Genomic DNA, 21,253 nt, shown 5'->3' with positions numbered 1-21,253 from the left:
TCCAGAAGAAGAAGGAGAGAGAGAAAGGGGCTGAACGTGTACTTGAACAAATCATAGCTGAGAAGTTCCCTGGGGAAGGGAAGGCATCAAAATCCCTCTGGGGAAGGAAACAGGCATCAAAATCCAAGAGGCAGAGAACTCCCTTCAGATGTCACTTAAATTGATCTTCTGCTTGACATATCATAGTGAAACTGGCAAAATACAAGGATAAAGAGAAAATTCTGAAAGCAGCTAGGAATAAACAGGCCCTAATTTACAAACGGAGACCCATAAGACTAGTGGCAGACCTAGCTACTGAAACTTGGCAGGCCAGAAAGGAATGGTAGGAAATCTTCAATGTGATGAACAGAAAAAATATGCAGCCAAGAATCCTTTATCCAGCAAGTCTGTCATTCAGAATAGAAGGAAAGATAAAGGTCTTCCCAAACAAACAAAAACTGAAGGAATTCATCACACTAAACCAGCCCTACAAGAGATCCTAAGGGGGACTCTGTGAGTCAAATGTTGCAAGAACCACAAAGGACCAGAGACACCACTACAGGCATGAAACCTACAGACATCACAATGACTCTAAACCCATATCTTTCTGTAATAACACTGAACGTAAATGCTCCAACCAAAAGACATAGGGTATCAGAATGGATAAAAAAACAAGACCCATCTATTTGCTGTCTACAAGAGACTCATTTTAGACCTGAGGACACCTTCAGATTGAAAGTGAGGGGATGGAGAAAAATCTATCACGCTACTGGAAGTCAAAAGAAAGCTGTAGTAGCCATACTTATATCAGACAAACTAGACTTTAAAGGCTGTAACAAGAAATTAACAAGGGCATTATATAATAATTACAGGGTCCATCCATCAGGAAGAGCTAACAATTATAAATGTCTATGTGCCGAATATGGGAGCCCCAAAATATATAAATCAATTAATCACAAACATAAGCAACCTTATTGATAAGAAAGTGGTAATTGCAGGAGACTTTAATACTCCACTTATAGCAATGGATAGAACATGTAGACAGAGCATAAATAAAGAAACAAGGTCCCTGAATGATATATTGGATCAGTTGGACTTGACAGATATATTTAGAACTCTGCATCCCAAAGCAACAGAATATACTTTCTTCTCGAGTGCACATGGAACATTTTCCAAGATAGATCACATACTGGGTCACGAAACAGCCCTTAATAAGTATAAAAGAACTGAGATCATACCATGCATACTTTCAGACCACAATGCTATGAAACTGGAAATCAACCACAGGAAAAAGTCTGGAAAACCTCCAGAAGCATGGAGGTTAAAGAACATCCTACTAAAGAATGAATGGGTTGAGGTGCCTGGGTGGCTCAGTCAATTGAGCGTCTGACTTTAGCTCAGGTGATGATCTCACACTCCGTGAGTTCGAGCCCCACATTGGGCTCTGTGCTGACAGATCAGAGCCTGGAGCCTGCTTCAGATTCTGTGTCTCCCTCTCTCTCTGCCTCTCCCCCGCTCATGCTCTGTCTCTCTCTCTCTCTCTCTCTCTCTCTCTCTCTCTCTGTCAAAAATAAGCATTAAAAAAACAGTTTTAAAGAATGAATGAGTTGGGGCACCTGCGTGGCTCGGTCAGTTAAGCATCAGACTTCAGCTCAGGTCATGATCTCACAGTTTGTAAGTTTGAGCCCTGTATCAGGCTCTGTGCTGACAGCTCAGAGCCTAGAGCCTGCTTCAGATTCTGTGTCTCCCTCTCTCTCTGCCCCTCCCTTGCTTGCAGGCACACTCTCTCTCTCTCTCAAAAATAAAATAAACATTAAAATTTTTTTAAAAAAGAATGAATGGGTCAACCAGGCAATAAGAGAAGAAATTTAGAAGTATATGGAAACAAATGAAAATGAAAACACAACAATCCAAAGGCTTTGGGATGCAGCGAAGGCAGTCCTGAGAGGAAAATACATTGCAATGCAGGCCTATCTCAAGAAACAAGAAAAATCCCAAATACAAAATCTAACAGCACCCTAAAGGAAATAGAAGCAGACAGGCAAAGACACCCCAAACCCAGCAGAAGAAGAGAAATAATAAATTTCAGAGCATAAATAAACAATATAGAATCTAAAAAAACTGTAGAGCAGATCAATGAAACCAAGAGTTGGTTTTTTGGAAAAATAAACACAACTGGTAAACCTCTAGCCAGGATTCTCAAAAAGAAAAGAGAGAGGACCCAAATAGATAAAATCATGAATGAAAATGGAATTATTACAACCAATCTCTAAGAAATACAAGCAATTATCAGGGAATACTAGGAAAAATTATATGCCAACAAACTGGACAACCTGAAAGAAATGGACAAATTCCTAAGCACCCACACACTTCCAAAACTCAAACAGGAAGAAATAGAAAACTTGATCAGACCCATAATCAGCAAAGAAATTGAATCAGTTATCAAAAATCTCTCAACAAATAAGAGTCCAGGACCAGGTGGCTTCCCTGGGGAATTCTACCAGACATTTAAAGCAGATATAATACCTATTCTTCTCAAGCTTTTCCAAAAAATTGAAAGGGAAGGAAAACTTCCAGGCTCCTTCTATGAGGCCAACATTACTTTGATTCCCAAACCAAACAGAGACCCAGCAAAGAAAGAGAACTACAGGCCAATATCCCTGATGAATATGGATGCAACAATTCTCAACAAGATACTAGCAAATTGAATTCAATTGAATATAAAAAGAATTATTCACCATGATCAAGTGGGATTCATTCCTGGGCTGCAGGGCTGGTTCAGTATTCACAAATCAATCAATGTGATACATCACATTAATAAAAGAAAAGATAAGAATCATATGATCCTGTCAATCGGTGCAGAAAAGGCATTTGACAAAATTCAGCATTCTTTCTTAATAAAAACCCTCAAGAAAGTCGAGATAGAAGGAACACACTTAAACATCATAAAAGCCACTTATGAAAAGCCCACAGCTAACATCATCCTCAATGGGGAAAAACTGAGAGCTTTCCCCCTGAGATCAGGAACACGACAGGGATGTCCACTCTCACTGCTGTTGTTTAACACAGTGTTGGAAGTGCTAGCATCGGCAATCAGACAACAAAAGGAAATCAAAGGCATCAAAATTGGCAAAGATGAAGTCAAGCTTTCACTTTTTGCAGATGACATGACACTATACATGGAAAACACTATAGACTCCACCAAAAGTCTGCTAGAACTGATACATGAATCAGCAAAGTCGCAGGATACAAAATCAATGTACAGAAATCAGTTGCATTCTTATACACTAATAATGAAGCAACAGAAAGACAAATAAAGAAAATGATCCCATTCACAATTGTACCAAGAAGAATAAAATACCTAGCAATAAACCTAACCAAAGATGAACTATAGAAAGCTTATGAAGGAAATTGAAGAAGATATAAAGAAATGGAAAAACATTCCATGCTCATGGGTTGGAAGAATAAATATTGTTAAAATGTCAATACTACCCAAAGCTATCTACACATTCAATGCAATCCCAATCAAAATTGCACCAGCAGTCTTCTCAAAGCTAGAACAAGCAATCCTAAAATTTGTATGGAACCACAAAAGACACTGAATAGCCAAAGTAATATTGAAGAAGAAGACCAAAGAGGGAGGCATCACAATCCCAGACTTTTGCCTCTACTACAAAGCTGTAATCATCAAGACAGCATGGTATTGGCACAAAAACAGACACATAGACCAATGGAATAGAATAGAAACCCCAGAATTAGACCCACAAAAGTATGGCCAACTCATCTTTGACAAAGCAGGAAAGAATATCCAATGGAAGAAAGACAGTCTCTTTAACAAATGGTGTTGGGAGAACTGGACAGCAACATGCAGAAGAATGAAACTAGACCACTTTCTTACACCATTCACAAAATTAAACTCAAAATGGATAAAGGACCTGAATGTGAGACAGGATACCATCAAAACCCTAGAGGAGAAAGCAGGAAAAAAAACCTCTCTTACCTCAGCCGCAGCAATTTCTTACTTGACACATCCCCAAAGGCAAGGGAATTAAAAGCAAAAATGAACTATTGGGACTTCATGAAGATAAAAAGCTTCTGCACTGCAAAGGAAACAATCAACAAAACTAAAAGGCAACCGACAGAATGTGAAAAGATAATTGCAAATGACATATTGGACAAAGGGCTAGTATCCAAAATCTATAAAGAACTCACCAAACTCCACACCAGAAAAACAAATAATCCAGTGAAGGAATGGGCAGAAAACATGAATAGACACTTCTCTAAAGAAGACATCCAGATGGCCAACAGGCACATGAAAGGATGCTAAACATCGTTCCTCATCAGGGAAATACAAATCAAAACCACACTCAGATACCACCTCACGCCAGTCAGAGTGACTAAAATGAACAAATCAGGAGACTACAGATGCTGGTGAGGATGTGGAGAAATGGGAACCCTCTTGCATTGTTGGTGGGAATGCAAACTGGTGCCGCCACTCTGGAAAACAGTGTGGAGGTTCCTCAAAAAATTAACAATAGACCTACCCTATGACCCAGCAATAGCACTGCTAGGAAGTGCAAAGGGATACAGGAGTGCTGATGCATAGGGGCATTTGTACCCCAATGATTATAGCAGCACTTTCAACAATAGCCAAATTATGGAAAGAGCCTAAATTTTCATCAACTGACGAATGGATAAAGAAGATGTGGTTTATATATACAATGGAATACTACTTGGCAATGAGAAAGAATGAGATATGGCCTTTTGTAACAACGTGGATGGAACTGGAGAGTGTTATGCTAAGTGAAATAAGTCATACAGAGAAAGACAGATACCATATGTTTTCACTCATATGTGGATCCTGAGAAACTCAACAGAAGACCAGGGGGGGAGGGGAAGAGGGGAAAAAAGTTACAGAGAGGGAAGGAGGCAAACCATAAGAGACTCTTAAATACTAATAACAAACTGAGGGGTGATGGGGTGGGGAGTGGGTGATGGGCATTGAGGAGAGCACCTGTTGGGATGAGCACTGGGTGTTGTATGGAAACCAATTTGACATAAATTTCATATAAAAAAATTGAAAAGAAAAGAACAGAAAAAGGAAATTTAATAAAATAGGATATGAATAATTTTTTAGCAGAAATTAATTATCTAAGGGTAATGTGTTTAAACAAAGTGCTCCTACTAGGCATCAAATACTGACTGTGAACTTGTCATTAGAGAGTGCCTTTAAATTATTAACAGAGGACTGTTAGGCCATGGCAGGAGAATCACTTATCCCCAGGTGGAACATCTCTAAGGAATAACCTTGGAGATAAAGCCTCATAAATATTGCTGCATTGCCTGATTAGAAAAGAAAGATATTCTGAAGAACTTTGTGTTTTGGTACTGATTATCTGCTTCCTGAAGAATTCCACTGAGGGGCTTATCCTTTCCAAAATGGAAAGACGAGTCAGTGTCAAGAGTCCAGGAATGAGCAGGTATGTGTTATTCAATCTTCCTTTCCTGCTGTGATGCTGGGAAGAGCAAAAACCATTGTGAAGTGTATACTTTCCAGCCCTCTCCTGAGGGTCTGGACCTAAGAGTGGTGGAGTCTGAAATATAAATATGGATACACGTAGATATAGAGATACAGATATAGACATATTCTTGAAAGTCCATTAATCCTTTGAGAAAATAACAGCTAAAATTTGGTCAGCACTGTTCTATGCTCTTTATACATTTTAACACATTTACTCCTCATTAATCTTATAGAATCCTCATTTTACAGTAGCAGAACCTGAGACTCATGGAGATGAAGTGGCTTGCCCAAGGCCAAGCTATAAGACTATTTGGCTCCAGGACACACTCTTAACCATTACACTACACTTACAGTGTAATTTACAGCAGGGAGAAGTAGAAGTACAGAAAAGATGAATGCCTCGATCCTTCCCTTTGGAGAGAAATCATAAAACATTCACGTATGTTTTAAAAGGTGCTGGACTGAAGTAGTTAAGTGTACAGCTCTGGGGTCAGGCTACAGGGTTCAATCTCTGCACTGCCACTTTCCATTTCAGGGATCTTTGGCAAGTTATTCATAGATTTTGTGTTTTGTTTTTTTTGTTTTTTTTTGGGGGGGGGGATTAGGGATTAAATAAGTTAAAACATGCAAAACACTTAGAATAGCATCTGACATTTAGCCAATATATGTTGGGTAATATTACTCTACAATCCAAACTCTCTTTAAAAAAATGGGGAAAAAAACCTCTCTTCAAGCTGAACGTTATGAATGGTCTTCAGATAGAAGATAATTATCCAGCATTTAACATGCTTTCATGGTAGGTCAAAAGGGTCACAGATTTTAAGATCCCTTGAAACGCAAAAGCCAAATAATTAATGGAAGATAAATAGATATCTAGACTGTTAAATGGAATGGTAAACTCATCCTGAGACATAAAGTACACATGAGCTATCTACACTAGCTAACTACCATGATAAAGGAAATCCTTCCTTCTATACATAGTTTCTTTTCTGCCACTGTAGGGACAGTTTTAATTCCAGGAACCACCCAGCTGACCCAGAGAGACATTCTCTACAGACTACAATCTTCAAAAGCACAGTGCATTATCACCGACGAAGTTTTAGCCCCCGCAGTAGATGCTGTTGCATCTAAATGTGAAAATCTGCACTCCAAGCTAATTGTGTCTCAGAAACCCAAAGATGGATGGGGGAACCTCAAGGAAATGATGAAGTGAGTAGCCATAATTGTTGTAGAACAGCTTTCCCAGAGGAAGGCAACGCTGAAAAGATATTCAACCCACCAAGTGACCAGAAAAATGAAAAGTAAAATGAGGCAAAGGGAACAACTAGTAATTATGGCTGCACCAACAATGTAAACTCTGAGGCAGGAAAGAGGTTGGAGTGTTTTTTAGAGGTTAGGATCTCCAGGAAGCAGGCCCTGAGATAGAGATTAGTTGTGTAAGAAGTTTATTAAGGAGTTGTCTTGGGGTCAACACCTATGAAGGAAGGGGAGGGATGTGCAACTGGGCAAAGGAAGAAATGTATCTGCCATGCACTCCCACTGGGACCTCTGGGGCATGGATAGCCCCTCAAAGCTATTCCCAGATAAAATAAGAGATCCTGGCCTTTATATGCCCATACTGATCAGTAACTGGGTGTGGCCTATCCCTAGAAGGAGAGGTGAGTGACCTTGGCAGCTGTCTTCAGCCAAAGCAATCTCTAAAAGAGAGCTGGCTCCCAGCAGCTGTGGGAAGTAAGTCCTTCATTCCTGCAGCAGGATCTAGGAGGTGTCTCACAGCACCAACCACAGAGCTGTTATCATCTCCCAGAGAAACAGAGAAACACAGTGAATTCTTCTGTGTAGGCTATATCATTACCTTGCTGATAACAACACTTCTGGTTATAAATAAGATGGATGCAATTATAAAACTGAGTTACACTGATGTCCATCCCTGCTATGGAATGCTTCCAGGGGTCACTTGGCACTCTGGCCATGTACTGGTTCTATCTTAGCTTTAGGCTGGCAGCCAGTTCCCTCTAGAATGAACTTCCTACCTTTACTCAAGGATTTGGAAGCATGCTTGCAACTATGGATTTGTTCCTACTGCCTCTAAAATAGCCATCATTTATTGAGTTCTTACCAAAAGCCAAGTACTGTTCTAATTAAAATAATGTTATAATTGCAATAACGGGTAACATTTATATTGCCTTGGTTAGGTGCCAAAAACTGCTCCAAGCGTTCACATATATTAACTCATTAAAATGTCACAATAACCTAAGGAAAGGGTGCTATAGTAATACAGATGAATAAGGTCAAATGCTATGATCTGGCAGAGCTGGGTTTCAAACCCAGGGAGTCTGGCTTCTGAACCCACACTCCTAAAGGCTATGTTTACTGCCTATAGCGGTGAAAGATTGGTATGATAACCCCACCTTAGTTTTCAAAAGCAACTGTATTTACAATGAAGTGATAAATACACTGCTCTAGGTAATATTTTTAAGGAAGAAAATTATGAAATCATAGACTAAATACCTAGTCTACCTGTTAGGCTTTGAAAACAGCTTCTTGGGAGCCTGGGTGGCTTAGTCATTAAGCATCCAACTCCAGCTCAGGTCATGATCTCACGGTTGGTGAGTTGGAGCCCCACTTCGGGTGAGCCCTGCTTCCCTCTCTCCTCTCTCTCTCCTCCCTCTCTCTCTCTCTGCCCCTCATGGGATTCTCTCTCTCTCTCTCTCTCTCTCTGACCCTCTCTCACTTGCTCCCTGTTGAAAGAAAGAAAGAAAGAAAGAAAGAAAGAAAGAAAGAAAGAAAGAAAAGGAAAACAGCTTTTCTACAAATCTCGTGGCCTGGATTTTCTAATTCATTCATTCTCAGCCCAGTACTCCCAGATAAAATCTCTGTGTGCAGTGTTTACCTCCTCTTAGCTGCCCTAATGTGGGGCCTGTTAGCAGCCCAGTTATCCTTCAGAACTACAGCTGATCCTTGAACAATGTGGGAATTACCAACCTGCCTTATACTGTTACCCATGACTTCTATTAACATACTCAATTTTTTAAATGCTTATTTATTTTGAGAGAGAGAGAGAAAGAGCACATGCAAGCCGGGGAGGGGCAGAGAGAGAGGGAAAGAGAGAATCCCAAGCAGACTGCACACTGTCAGTGCAGAGCCTGATGTGGGGCTCGATCTCAAGAACTGTGAGATCATGACCTGAGCTGAAATCAAGAGTCAGATGCTTAACCATTGGACTGAGCCACCCAGGCACTCATATCACTTTTAAAAAAAGAAAAGAAAAGAAAATCATATTTGAGAACATCCACAGTGAAGGGGATGGGGCAGTTCTCACATAGCCATCATTATGAGATCATAGAATCCTCATTATGCTGGTGTTATGATCAAGCTCTTGAGTTTTTTTACCTATTTATTTTTTTAAATTTATTTATTTATTTATTTCTGAGAGAGACAGAGAGAGAGCATGAGCAGGGGAGGGGCAGAGAGAGAGGAAGAGAGAGAATCCCAAGCAGGCTCCACACTGTCAACTCAGAGCCCCACATGGGGCTTGATCCCACAAACCATTAGATCACTACCCTAGCAGAAATCAAGAGTCAGACACTTAACCGACTGAGCCATCCAGGCACCCTCTTCAGTTTTTTAAAATGCATCAAGTCTTCTTTTTTGTATAGTAGAAAAGCTATGAAACCAGCCCATAAGTGGGCTTTGATGACAAAATTTAGTTTGATTCCAGAAAGCACCTAAGAAGATAGAGAAAGAGATGGTTTTTACCTTGGAATTCAACCCAAGTCACTGAGGCCTGACTCATAAGGTAAAGAGGTACAAGTAGATGGTTTCTCGAATACTTGGCTGTGGTTAACAGTTCATGGTGCTGTGTATCATGTGCAGAATCACTGTAGTTCTTCCTTTGTAGACAGGCCAGTGACAACCACACCTGTGTGAAAACAAAACACGATGAGATGATGGCCATTTACTTTACCAGTGGAACAAGTGGAACTCCGAAAATGACCGGACACACCCATAGCAGTTTTGGTTTAGGATTATCTGTAAATGGAAGGTACCTTCACGGAACTGCAGCTTGACATGTCAAAACTGCGGAGGTGATGATTCATTTATTGGTCTTTTAAATGTGTTTTTCCTACATATATCAGGATGATTCCTTGTTTTCCCAGGTTCTGGCTGGATTTGACACCTTCAGATGTGATATGGAATACCTCAGACACAGGCTGGGCAAAGTCTGCATGGAGCAGCATCTTTTCTCCATGGATCCAGGGAGCATGTGTATTTGCACATTACTTGCCACGTTTTGAGCCAACTTCCATCTTTCAGGTAAGGCAGAGAACAAGAGGTCACCATTTAGAAATGCTTTAGCAGCGTTCCTGACAGGACTGATGAATACAGTAGCTTGCAGAAATCAGAGTGAACAACATGATTTAAGGTATTTCACACCTGGTAAGTCATTTATCCTGAAAAGATATACAGGCAAAAGGTATGAGTGCATTTATGTTAGAATAAACAATGTTTAAGTTGTGCTGTGCCCTAAATAAACATTTAGCAACTTATTAAAGTTGTAGTAAGACTAAGAGTTTACTTCTAAATTGCAGACACTTTCCGAGTTTCCCATCACCGTCTTCTGTTCAGCGCCGACTGCATACCGAATGCTTATACAAAATGATATGACCAGGTAAGAAATATTGGTAAATAGGCACTTAGTGGGGGTAGGAGAGAGGAAGAGTAAGCCATAAAATAAAGGATCTTTCTGCCTAAAAACAAAGTTCCACACTAGTAGGTACAGAATTTAACAATCTCTTCACCCCCTTCTCCTTCTTGCTTTCATTCTTTAAATCATAATTATTACATCCAGGGCAGGCTCCCCCAAGAAAGGTGAGAAAAGGGAGGGTTTAGTCACAGGTATACCCCTGAGCCCAGAGGTTATGGATAAGAAAGTATTCAATCTTTTGGATGATGAATGTTACATGAGCTGAGAAAGTAGAGAAATTACTCCAACTTGGAGCCCTGTCCCAGCAAATAGGGAAAAAAGGATGAATGTCTTTTATTCTTGATTCCATTTGAAAGGGCACATTGGTAAATATTTTTAAATCATTAAAATTGCTAAAACTTTTTGAATAGGAAATATTTCATGTGACATATAATTCAATAGGTATATAAGATTATAGAATGGAGTCTCCCTCCAAACCTTGTCCTCAGTGTCAGTTCTCCTTCTCCCTGAAATCTGTGCTTATACAAACCAATATGCCAGTATTCTTCCCCCATTCTTTTATACACATAAATGGAAACATAGTATGTTTACAGTTCTGCACCTTCCTTTTTTTGCCTAACAGTACATCCTGGAACTGTGTGCTATCCAGTGCTATCCAATATGGTAACCACTAGCCACATGCAATTATTTAAATTTAACTTTAATTAAAAATTCACTTCCAAAGCTGCACTAGCCATGTTTCAAGTGCTCTGTAGCCACATAGGGCTAGGTGATACTGCAGTGGATAGTGCAGATAATAGAACATTTTGATTGTGGCAAAAAATTCTATTGGACAACACTGTCCAGGAGCTTCCTTATTTTTTTTTTCCTTTTACAGCTCTATAGGATTCCACTGCATAAATATTCCACAGTGAATTTCACCATACAATTGGAAAATTCTTAATCACTGATTTAAAATGTTATTATGAGATACCTTCCCTGAGGATGACATAGCTTGCTTGCTTGCTTGCTTTTTCTTTTTTTCTTTTTTTTTTTTTTTTACAACAAATCACACACTCCCAGAAAATAAGAGGGGAAAAAAATGGATGTCTTGGGAGTCATTTTATGATTTTAGAAGGGTTTGTTCATTTTGTTTGTATTGAAGAGAGGAGTAAGGAAGGAACTAAAACACACTTCATATTGAATTTTATTAGAAATAACACTAATTTTCATTTCTGTCTATTCTTGTCTCCTAAATTTAACTTATTTGTTTTCTGAGAAGCTATAAGTTCAAAAGCTTAAAGCACTGTGTGAGTGCTGGGGAACCAATCAATCCTGAAGTGACTGAACAATGGAGAAACCGAACAGGTCTGGATATCTATGAAGGATATGGACAGACAGAAACGGTATATGACCTCATTGAAAAGACAGGGACGGACTTGAGTTAGCTGGATATATAAAAAGTGATTTATATAACTGATAAATTTTAAAAATAAGTGTTTATTATATCCTTACAATTGTTTGAAGGATAGGGCAGTAGAGGAGTGGTTAGAAGAGTAGTTTAAAGAAAGTTGGAGGGAAACCAGTTACAAAAAAAAAAAGTTACAACTGTAACAGATACAGTTGTTTAAGTAGCCATTCACTGAGAAAAACCACTATAGACCTGATCAGGGCAAGGGCATTAAAATATATTTTAAATGAAAGAATGCTAGATCAACAGACAGATTTCCCCTTATGAAAGAGCGAACTTCTTACAGCTGCCTCAAAAATAGAAAATTCTGAGTTCCTTGCTACTTAAAATATTAAGAGTTCACTTAGATAACTCCTTGGCAAGTATACTCTAAAAGGGGTTATTTAAAGAGCGTGTAGACATAAGAAGAAGAAATTCTAGAGGAAGTGAATAAACTCATAACAAAAGTGGTTATTATGTAAGGAAAAGGAGGCATACAATGGAGCAGAAAAGGGAAAGGCTGAAAGAAATTTTTCATAGTGTCTTTTTATAATGCTTCTATTTATAAACCATAAGAGTGGTCAAAAATTAATATACCAAAGATAAAATTTACAAATGTATTAAATAGAAAGAGCAGAACAAGTATCATGCTAATATAGGTATGTTTTCATAAATATGGACATTTTAGTAATTATCAATTTATTAAGTGTTATAACTTTACTGTATGTCTTTGTTTAGTGTCTATCTCTACACTCCGAGAGCAGAAAATTTGTTTTATTTTTGAGTCTGGTTCATCATAAATTTTCGATAATTATTTGTTGAATGAATGCATGTGGGTGAATAAATTAATTTTAAGTTAGTTGTAATGTTACTTCATTCTTTCTTCTTCTTAACTAGGTGCTAATCTGTGGAAATTTTAAGGGAATGAAAATCAAGTCTGGCTCAATGGGAAAGCCATCTCCTGCTTTTGATGTTAAGGTTTGCACATCCCCTTCCAGGAGAATATTTAACAACCTAATCTGTTTACCACCTACCCCTACACTCCTAGTTTTGGTGATGATTTCATGCTACTTCCATGATATCTTAATTTCCACGTATTAGAAATGGATTAGAGATATTAGTTTAATGGTCTCCATTTTTTTTTTTTTTTTTTTTTAGCAAAGCAGTGGCTTGTGCCATGCAGTTCTAAGCATTTTATAAGTACTAATCCATTTGATTCCCAGAAAGAACCTATAAGAGACATACCAATATAAGAACAATTTTACAATGGCTGAAGGGGAATGAGAGATACAAGCTTCCAGTTATAGAATGAATAAGTTATAAAGATAAAAGATACAGCATAGGGAATATAGTCAATCAATACAATACAATATAGTATTGTAATCATAATGTGTGATGACATATGGTAGCTACATTTGTGAGCACAACATAATATATAAACTTGTCAAATCATTATATTGTAAACCTGAAACTAATGTAACATTGTATGTCAACTGTCATTCAATAAAGAATAAAATAAAAAAGAACCATTTTACAGATGAGGCACAGAGAGGGAAGGAATTCACCAGAAGTCACATAGCTAGTGGCTACTAGTGCTGGGATTCAATTCCAAGCAATCTGGTTCCAATATCTATATTCTTTTTTTTTTTTTTTTTAATTTTTTTTTTCAACGTTTATTTATTTTTAGGACAGAGAGAGACAGAGCATGAACGGGGGAGGGGCAGAGAGAGAGGGAGACACAGAATCGGAAACAGGCTCCAGGCTCTGAGCCATCAGCCCAGAGCCCGACGCGGGGCTCAAACTCACGGACCGCGAGATCGTGACCTGGCTGAAGTCGGACGCTTAACCGACTGCGCCACCCAGGCGCCCCTCTATATTCTTAATCACATCATCACACTGTGCCCTTTCTGATGAAGGAGGTCAAGACCTCCTGAGGGGTCAAGTAGACCAAAGGAAGTTACAGTTTACAGTGGCTGAAATATTTTTATCTTTCCCTAGTCCTACCAGGCCATTTCCTGGCTTTCTTTAACCATGGCCATTATTACCACCTGATCCCTAGGGAGCATCCTATTCTCCTATCTGCACACTTTTTACAGGGTTAGAAATGTTCTCAGATCAACACACCCAAAGCCAGGTATAGCCAAAGGAACTTACACTAATATATAAGAGAAAACCATAGCATAGCAACAAAAACACAAAATGGATGAGCTTACAGAATGGAGAGCTTAGAACCAAACTAAATGAGGGTTAGTTATGGATTAGATCAATGCTTCCAAAGCTTTTCTGATCATAAGAATCACCTGGATACTTGTTTTAAAACACTAATTCTCAGGCCCCTTCTAGATGAAAATGAAATCTTTGTTTTAAACAAGTGCCCCAGTTCTTATGATTAGGTAAGTCTGAGAAAATTTAGATGAAATTGATTGCTGATGTCACTGTTTATAGAATAAACCAGATGCTGGGTTCTTTCCCTTACTTTAACGTTGCTGAGAACCTTGTTTAAAGATAAGTTTGCCTCAGGGTGCCCGGGTGGCATAGTCAGTTAAGCTTCCAACTTTGGCTCAGGTCATGATCTTGTGGTCTGTGAGTTTGAGCCCTATGCCCAGCTCTGTGCTGACAGCTCAGGGCCTGGAGCCTGCTTCAGATTCTGTGTCTCCCTCTCTGTCTTCTTCTCTCCTCCTTTCACTCTCTCTCTTTCTTTCTCAAAACAAATAAACATAAAAAAAAATTTTTTTTAAAGATAGGCTTGCCTGATGGCTCAGATCTGGCTCTACTATTCACTAGCTGAATGTCTTTGGGTAAATTGTTGAAGTCTCAGTTTCCTGATTTGTAAAATAGGGACTATGGTGAACGGCTTGGGACTTACTTGGTTGTAGCACTAAAAGTCTTACATCCCAGGGACACTCTCCTGCCTTTGTCCTGGGAAAACTGAGATGGTTGGTCGCCCTAATAATGAAACTGATATCATAAGTTTCTTGTGAGGATTAAATGAGATAATATCCCTAAAGAGCATAACAAAGTTCTTGGCACATAATAAAGGTCTAAAAGATAGGTGCCATTACTATCATTCAGCTCTCCCTTGCATTCCCTTCCTTTGAAAAGCTTTTCTTTTCTTTTTTTCTTTTAATGTTTATTTATTTATTTTGAGAGAGAGAGTGCAAAAGGGAGAAGGGCAGAGAGAGAGGGAGAGAGGGAGGGAGAGACGGGGTGGGGATGGGGAGAGGCAGAGAGAGAGAGAGAGAGAGAGAGAGACAGAGTATCCAAAGCAGGCTCTGCACTGATAGCAGAGAGCCTGATGTAGGGCTCGAACCCACACACCGCAAGATCATGACCTGAGCCAAAGTCGGACACTTAACCAACTGAGCCACCCAGGCACCCCTGAAAAGCTTTTCTAAGAAGAGATGGTCAGGGAGCCCTGGTTACATTCTGTAAACAGGCTTAATAATAGTTCATTGGTTTATAGGATGCCTTAGGTTGGAGAAGGAAATATTGATAGTTGAGCCTTCTCTTGTCTGCATTATATGCAATCAGGTTGGCATTTCACAAAGTTGTGTTCCTTTCTTCCCTCTTAATGACAATTCCCAACATGCATTGCTATGAAGTTCTCACAGTACAGCTGTAGTCACATGAATCCCAACAGCAATGTATCACCACTTGCCCACTAATTTAAGCCCTGTGGATTTCTGGAGCAACTATATTTGAATGCACAAAGGATGTGGCCAAGAGGAAAACTGCTCTATCATGCATCCCCACTCAGCATCATCACCTTCATTTCCCCCCTAATTTTTTATTGTAATAAAATACACATAGGAGCGCCTGGGTGGCTCAGTCGGTTGAACGTCCGGCTTCGGCTCAGGTCATGATCTCACGGTTTGTGAGTTCGAGCCCCGCGTCGGGCTCTGTGCTGACAGCTCGGAGCCTGGAGCTTGTTTTGGATTCTGTGTCTCTCTCTCTGCTCCTCCCCTGCTCATGCTCTGTCTCTGTCTCTCAAAATAAATAAACATTAAAAAATAATAATAAATTAAAAAAATAAATAATAAAAACACATAAAATTTATCATCTTGACCATTTTAAGTGCGTAATTCAGTGGTATTAAATACATTCATAATATTGTGGACCTATTACCACTATCCATCTCCATAACTCTTTTCATCTCGTAAAACTGATTCTATATCCATTAAACAGTAACTTCCCATTCCCCAATGCCCCCAGCCCTGGCAACCATTCTACTTTCTATGACAACTCTATGTTGTGCTTATCCCAACAGGTGCCCTCCTCAATGCCCATCACCCACTTTCCCCTCCCTCCCACCCCCCATCAACCCTCAGTTTTTTCTCAGTTTTTATGACTACTATTTATAAGTGGAATCATAGTGTTCATCTTTTTGTGATTGGCTTATCACACTTAGCATAATGTCCTCAAGTTTCATCCATGTAACATGTGTCAGCATTGCCTTCCTTTCTAAGGCTGAATAATATTCCACTGGATTGGCTATAACACATTTTGCTTTTCTATTCATCTGTCAATGGGTGCTTGGGTTCTTTCCACATTTTAGCTATTACAAATATCTCTTGAAGAACATGATTTTAAATCTTTTGTGTATATACCCAGAAGTAGAAATGCTAGATCATATGGTAATTCTATTTTTAATTTTTTGAGGAACTGCCATACTGTTTTCTACAGTGCCTATACCATTTTACATTCCCACAACAATGTCCAAAGGTTCCAATCCCTCCATATCCTCACCAACACTTATTTTCTGTTTTTTTGATAGTAGCCATCCTAATAGGTGTGAAGCGGTATCTCCTTGTAATTTTGATTTGCATTTCCCTAATGCAGCTATCTTCATTTTTAACTTTTCCCCAAGAGCTCTTATTACTGCTTTTGTTACCTAGATAAGAGCATCTGCAGTGACATCCTGGAATCTGGGGATATACTCCAACCAGCTGGATATGAGATTCTTGCAACTTCAAAGCTCAAAGCCCATAATTTTCATGATTTTAAGAACACTTGAATAAGGAACATGATTCTCTCCAGAAATAGAACATTTTGTCTCTTTCTCATCTATTAAAGAGTAGTCTGTGAGAAGTATTTAGAACTCTTAAAACATCTCCTTTCCATCAGTAATTCCTTGATACCGGAGCCAAATATTCTTTAGATGACTGGGTGGGAATTTATATTTTTTTATTTACGAGAACTTAAAAGTAAGATTTTACATTTAGAATTCCTTTGCCTTTCAAGCTTCTTTTTAGAGACATAGCTCATTTCCATCTGGAAAGTGCCAAATAAGTATTATACCCTTATTTTCCACACAAGCCATTTCACACAAACCTGGGTTTGAAGGCTCTTGGAGGATATATGTAACAGTAGAGTGTTCATGTTTAAAAACAGCTAAAAGTTACTTAAGGCAAAATCTGGCGCATGAGTTAAGCAATCAACCTGAGAAATGTGCGTCTGGATTTTTAAAAAGTGGACTAACTCCCTGAAGAGATTCTACAAAGAAGTGTAGTGATGAAAAAGGATAGGATCTGGAGTGTGGTTGTTGAGATTTGAATTCCAGCTCAGTCATGTACTTTGTTGCTTAAACTCTGCACCTCAGTTTCCTCATACGTCAAATGAGCATAGTGATAGTGATAACCAGATAGGACTGTTGTAAGGACTAAAGAAAACAATACATGTGGAGTGCGTAGAGCTCTAGCATTTATTACTTGGAATGCAGTCAGTGCTTACGAAATGCTAGGCACTTCAGAGAATCAGGAGGACTGGGGAGAAGGTAAGAAAGCAAGACTTTTGACATATCACCAGTGTCTCCACTAGAGAACATTCCCCTTTCCTCGCTTGTAATGGGCTCCTGAAGTAAGGTTTTGTTTGTTCCACAGTTAAATTTTGAAAAACTGGTAATGAAATATTTTCTTAAAAGATAATCAAGATATATTGCCAATTGATAAAAGCAGGCTGTAAAACAGTATATATAAAGTGATTCTATTTTTTTCTATGTCTATATTGTCTCAAAAAATATCACCAAAAGTGTGATTATTGGTAGATAGTGAAATTAAAGACATTTTTTATTCTTCTTTCACGTTTTGCTAACTTGCATTTTAAAATATATTTTGCAGTAAGAATTTAAGTAAAACATATTTCTTCTGGGAATTAAAATATACTTAAAATACAAAACAAAACATGCAAAGAAAAATTTAACATGTTGGCACATTAAATAAAATATTCCCTTAAATAAATCATTCTATTTTATCCTAGATTTTAGACATAAATGGCAATGTTCTACCTCCTGGAGAAGAAGGCGATATTGGCATTCAAGTCCTACCTAATCGACCACTTGGCCTTTTTGCTCATTACATAGTAAGAGATTTATTTCCTATTTAATTCTCAAAAGGAGAGCCTGGGTGGCTCAGTTATTTAAGCACTGACTCTTGATATGGGCTTAGGTCATGATCCCATGGTTTGTAGGATCGAGTCCCACAACTGGCTCTATGCTGACAGCGTGGAGCCTGATTGGGATTCTCTCTCTCCCTTTCTCTGCCCTTCCCCTGCTCTCTCTCTCTCTCTCAAAATGAATAAATAATACAAAAATACATATTTTAAAAAGTGCTTGGTAACTATCCCTATTTGTCACAAAACACACGTAGGATAGGTGCTTGGCTTTTTGAGAGACTCATTGTCCTGAATTGTAATCCCTCAGGTAGGAAACTGAAGAAACGCCCAAATGCTTATTCTCCCTGGGCTAGATCACTGCTCCAGGCCCATGAGGGTAAGAGAAGGGAGCCCTAGAAAGACAGCCCTCTTTGTATACACTGATCATCTCCAATAGAAGACAGCACCCAATCATTTTCCTGAAATGTGATTAATGGTTTCCCTTCTGAACAGCAGTGAGAGGGAAAGAAAGTGGGGCAGTGGGATTAAGTAAATGTCTTTCACTAGAGCCTTTACAGGCTCCCTATTGTTTGCAGACCTATTTTCATGTCTAATTGAAGTATATATATTTTAAAGTTTGCATCAATATAATCAAAAGTCCAGGTTCTACTTGTCAGTGAATTTTACATAATGTAACAATCCTTCTTTTTTCCTCCTACCAAGTTGCAGAACCGGTTTTGTTTCTAAAACAAAATACAAAAACAGAAAAACTGCTCTTTGAATTATTAGGTGCTGGTGCTTTCTTTTAACTCTAAGCATTCACTTCTCGCTTTTCCTACCCGTATTAGATATTAACCACTTAGCAAAAGACTTAATTAGCCCATATCTTGGAGCTCTGAACTCTTGCAGAGAGTTTAGTGATCATCATAGACAATTCTCAGGATGGCAGCATGCCTAGTCTTTGTAACTGTAGTTTACCTCTCTTTGATTGGGCTAGCTCAATGCTGGAATTGCATCCTTACTTCCTGCACTGGCTTCTCTTCATTCCAAGGCTTCTCAAAGAAACCAAACTTTTTTTTTTCTCCTTCAACACTTAAAAAATCCGACCGAACAGAAGAATCACATTCACAGTAATATTAACAAAATGCTACTTGTTTCACAGGATAATCCTACAAAAACAGCTTCAACCCTACGAGGCAATTTCTATATCACTGGGGACCGGGGCTATATGGATGAAGATGGGTATTTCTGGTTTGTCGCAAGATCAGATGATATCATATTATCCTCTGGGTAATTTTCTTTTTCATCTGTGCATATGTCTAAGTTAATTGATCATCAGTGTTCTAGAGTGAACCTGCTGCTCACCTTTATATATTCCTGTCATATGTTTATTTCCCAGTTACAGAATTGGACCATTTGAGGTAGAAAGTGCCCTGATTGAGCATCCTGCAGTTGCAGAGGCAGCTGTTGTCAGCAGCCCAGATCCCATCAGGGGAGAGGTAAAAAAAATGGATTCATCTCCACTTTATAATTTGTTGGCTGTCTAACACATACTTTTCAACAGTTTATGGAAACACAATTAAATGATTCATTCACTAACTTTTCAAGTCACATAGTCATTAGTAAATATGCTAGTCAGGAAAGAATTGCTAAAGATAAGACTGAAAATATATATAAGGAATTTGAATTCTTTCCATGCAGGGATGGTGTGAATGCCAACAACTCAGGTTCACAGTAGGATAGGATGTCAGAGGTCAGCTAGATAGAATTGCGTTATTCCCCAGGTTTGGAAACAACATGGTCCCTTATGTAGTTGAGGAGGATAGGCTGGCATCACCTATCAGGGGTGGGAGCAAGGTCAAAGGTAGGAACCGAGGCAGCAATTAGAAGTAGGCTGGGTAGGTAGCCAAGTAGAGAATTCAAAAAAAGCTGTGAATAAGACAGGAGTCCTGAAAGCTATTTTTTTTTTTTTTTTAAAGTAAATGCCCAATGATGGGCTTGAACTCACGACCCTGAGATCAAGCGTCACATGTTTTACTGACTAAACCAGCCAGGCACCCTTGAAAGCTCATTCTTATTGGGGTTGGTCAAATGGTAGTTTGGGTTTAAAGTTTCCATGCCACTCTTCAGGTCCCCTTTGCCAGGCAAGGCCCCCAATATTCCAGATAGATGAGAGCAGGGAATTGAGCTGGTGATTAAAATTTATTCCTTCACCCTGAACTCCACCAGTAGGATCACACAGCTTTTTGGAATTTGAAGGACATTGGACATAGACTAATGCAATGACAGACATAAATATTCTCTATCTGCACCATCCAATACAATAACCACACATGGCTATACAGCACTTGAGATATGGCTGGTGTGGCTGAGAACATTTTTATTTCATTTTAATTTAAATTTAAACAGCTACATGTGGCTAGTGATTACTATATTAAATAGCACAACTGTAGGCTCTTCTCATAAAAATGCAAAATTTTGCATAGAATTTGAGAGAAATTCTGAAGCCCACTTAAAGATTTTAATTTAAAAAAACAAAACAAAACAAAACAAAAAACAGGGGCGCCTGGGTGGCTCAGTCGGTTGAGCGGCCAACTTCGGCTCAGGTCATGATATCGCGGTCCATGAGTTCGAGCCCCATGTCAGGCTCTGTGCTGACAGCTCAGAGCCTGGAGCCTGTTTCAGATTCTGTGTCTCCCTCTCTCTGACCCTCCCCCGTTCATGCTCTGTCTCACTCTGTCTCAAAAATAAATAAACGTTAAAAAAAAATTAAAAAAAAACAAAAACAACAAACAGATCATCTAGGTGGCACAGTAATTAAACATCTGGACTCTTGATTTCAGCTCAGGTAATGATCCCAGCGTCATGGGATCAATTCCCACATCGGGCTCCATGCTGAGCATGGCACCTGCTTGAGATTCTCTCTCTCTCTCCCTTTGTCCCTCTCCCCACTCACACACTCTCTCTCTAAAACAAAACAAAACAAAACAAAACCCAAAAAACAAAAGACTTGTACTTCTAATACTACTACAACTAATACTTAATATTTCTGATGACTTAGCATGTTCCAGGTATTATAAGCCCTACACAGGGCCTGTATATGTAAGCTCATCTAATTCTCACAACCTCTTTTTTTTTTTTTTTTTTGGAGAAGGAAACTGAGGCACCGAAATGTATCCTAACTTCCCCAAGATTACACAACCAAGTGTGATTCGAACCCAGGCTGTCTGATTTTAAAGTTCATGCT

General features: G+C 38.9%; 2 protein-coding genes across 11 annotated transcripts in view; one reads left to right on the top strand and one right to left on the bottom strand.

Annotated features, from left to right (window-relative positions):
* Positions 1-21,253, bottom strand: part of ERI2 (ERI1 exoribonuclease family member 2) — a 65,228-nt gene that overhangs the window by 33,132 nt on the left and 10,843 nt on the right. For 4 of the 5 annotated variants that reach the window (XR_006708098.1, XR_006708099.1, XR_006708100.1 and 1 more), the window contains exon 9: positions 9,260-9,422. Coding sequence is in view for 1 of the 5 variants with exons in the window: in XM_045460419.1 (XP_045316375.1) it covers positions 9,260-9,422 (163 nt within the window). In the remaining 4 variants the exon portion in view is untranslated. Of the gene's footprint in view, positions 1-9,259; positions 9,423-9,549; positions 9,955-21,253 lie in introns of those variants that run through there. The other variant, XR_006708101.1, reaches the window with a different exon arrangement.
* The window catches only part of ACSM3 (acyl-CoA synthetase medium chain family member 3), a 59,930-nt gene that overhangs the window by 34,682 nt on the left and 3,995 nt on the right, over positions 1-21,253 (top strand). For 5 of the 6 annotated variants that reach the window (XM_045460426.1, XM_045460421.1, XM_045460424.1 and 2 more), the window contains exons 4-12: positions 6,502-6,709; positions 9,402-9,545; positions 9,661-9,817; positions 10,093-10,172; positions 11,470-11,593; positions 12,535-12,615; positions 17,893-17,994; positions 19,169-19,296; positions 19,406-19,505. In XM_045460426.1, coding sequence (XP_045316382.1) covers positions 6,502-6,709; positions 9,402-9,545; positions 9,661-9,817; positions 10,093-10,172; positions 11,470-11,593; positions 12,535-12,615; positions 17,893-17,994; positions 19,169-19,296; positions 19,406-19,505 — 1,124 coding nt within the window. The remainder of the gene's footprint in view (positions 1-6,501; positions 6,710-9,401; positions 9,546-9,660; positions 9,818-10,092; positions 10,173-11,469; positions 11,594-12,534; positions 12,616-17,892; positions 17,995-19,168; positions 19,297-19,405; positions 19,506-21,253) is intronic. The other variant, XM_045460427.1, reaches the window with a different exon arrangement.

The sequence above is a fragment of the Leopardus geoffroyi genome, chromosome E3 (genome assembly GCF_018350155.1).
Source record: "Leopardus geoffroyi isolate Oge1 chromosome E3, O.geoffroyi_Oge1_pat1.0, whole genome shotgun sequence".
NCBI lineage: Eukaryota > Metazoa > Chordata > Mammalia > Carnivora > Felidae > Leopardus > Leopardus geoffroyi.
Note: the sequence above shows the minus strand (reverse complement) of the source record. Positions and strands in the feature narration are given on the sequence as shown.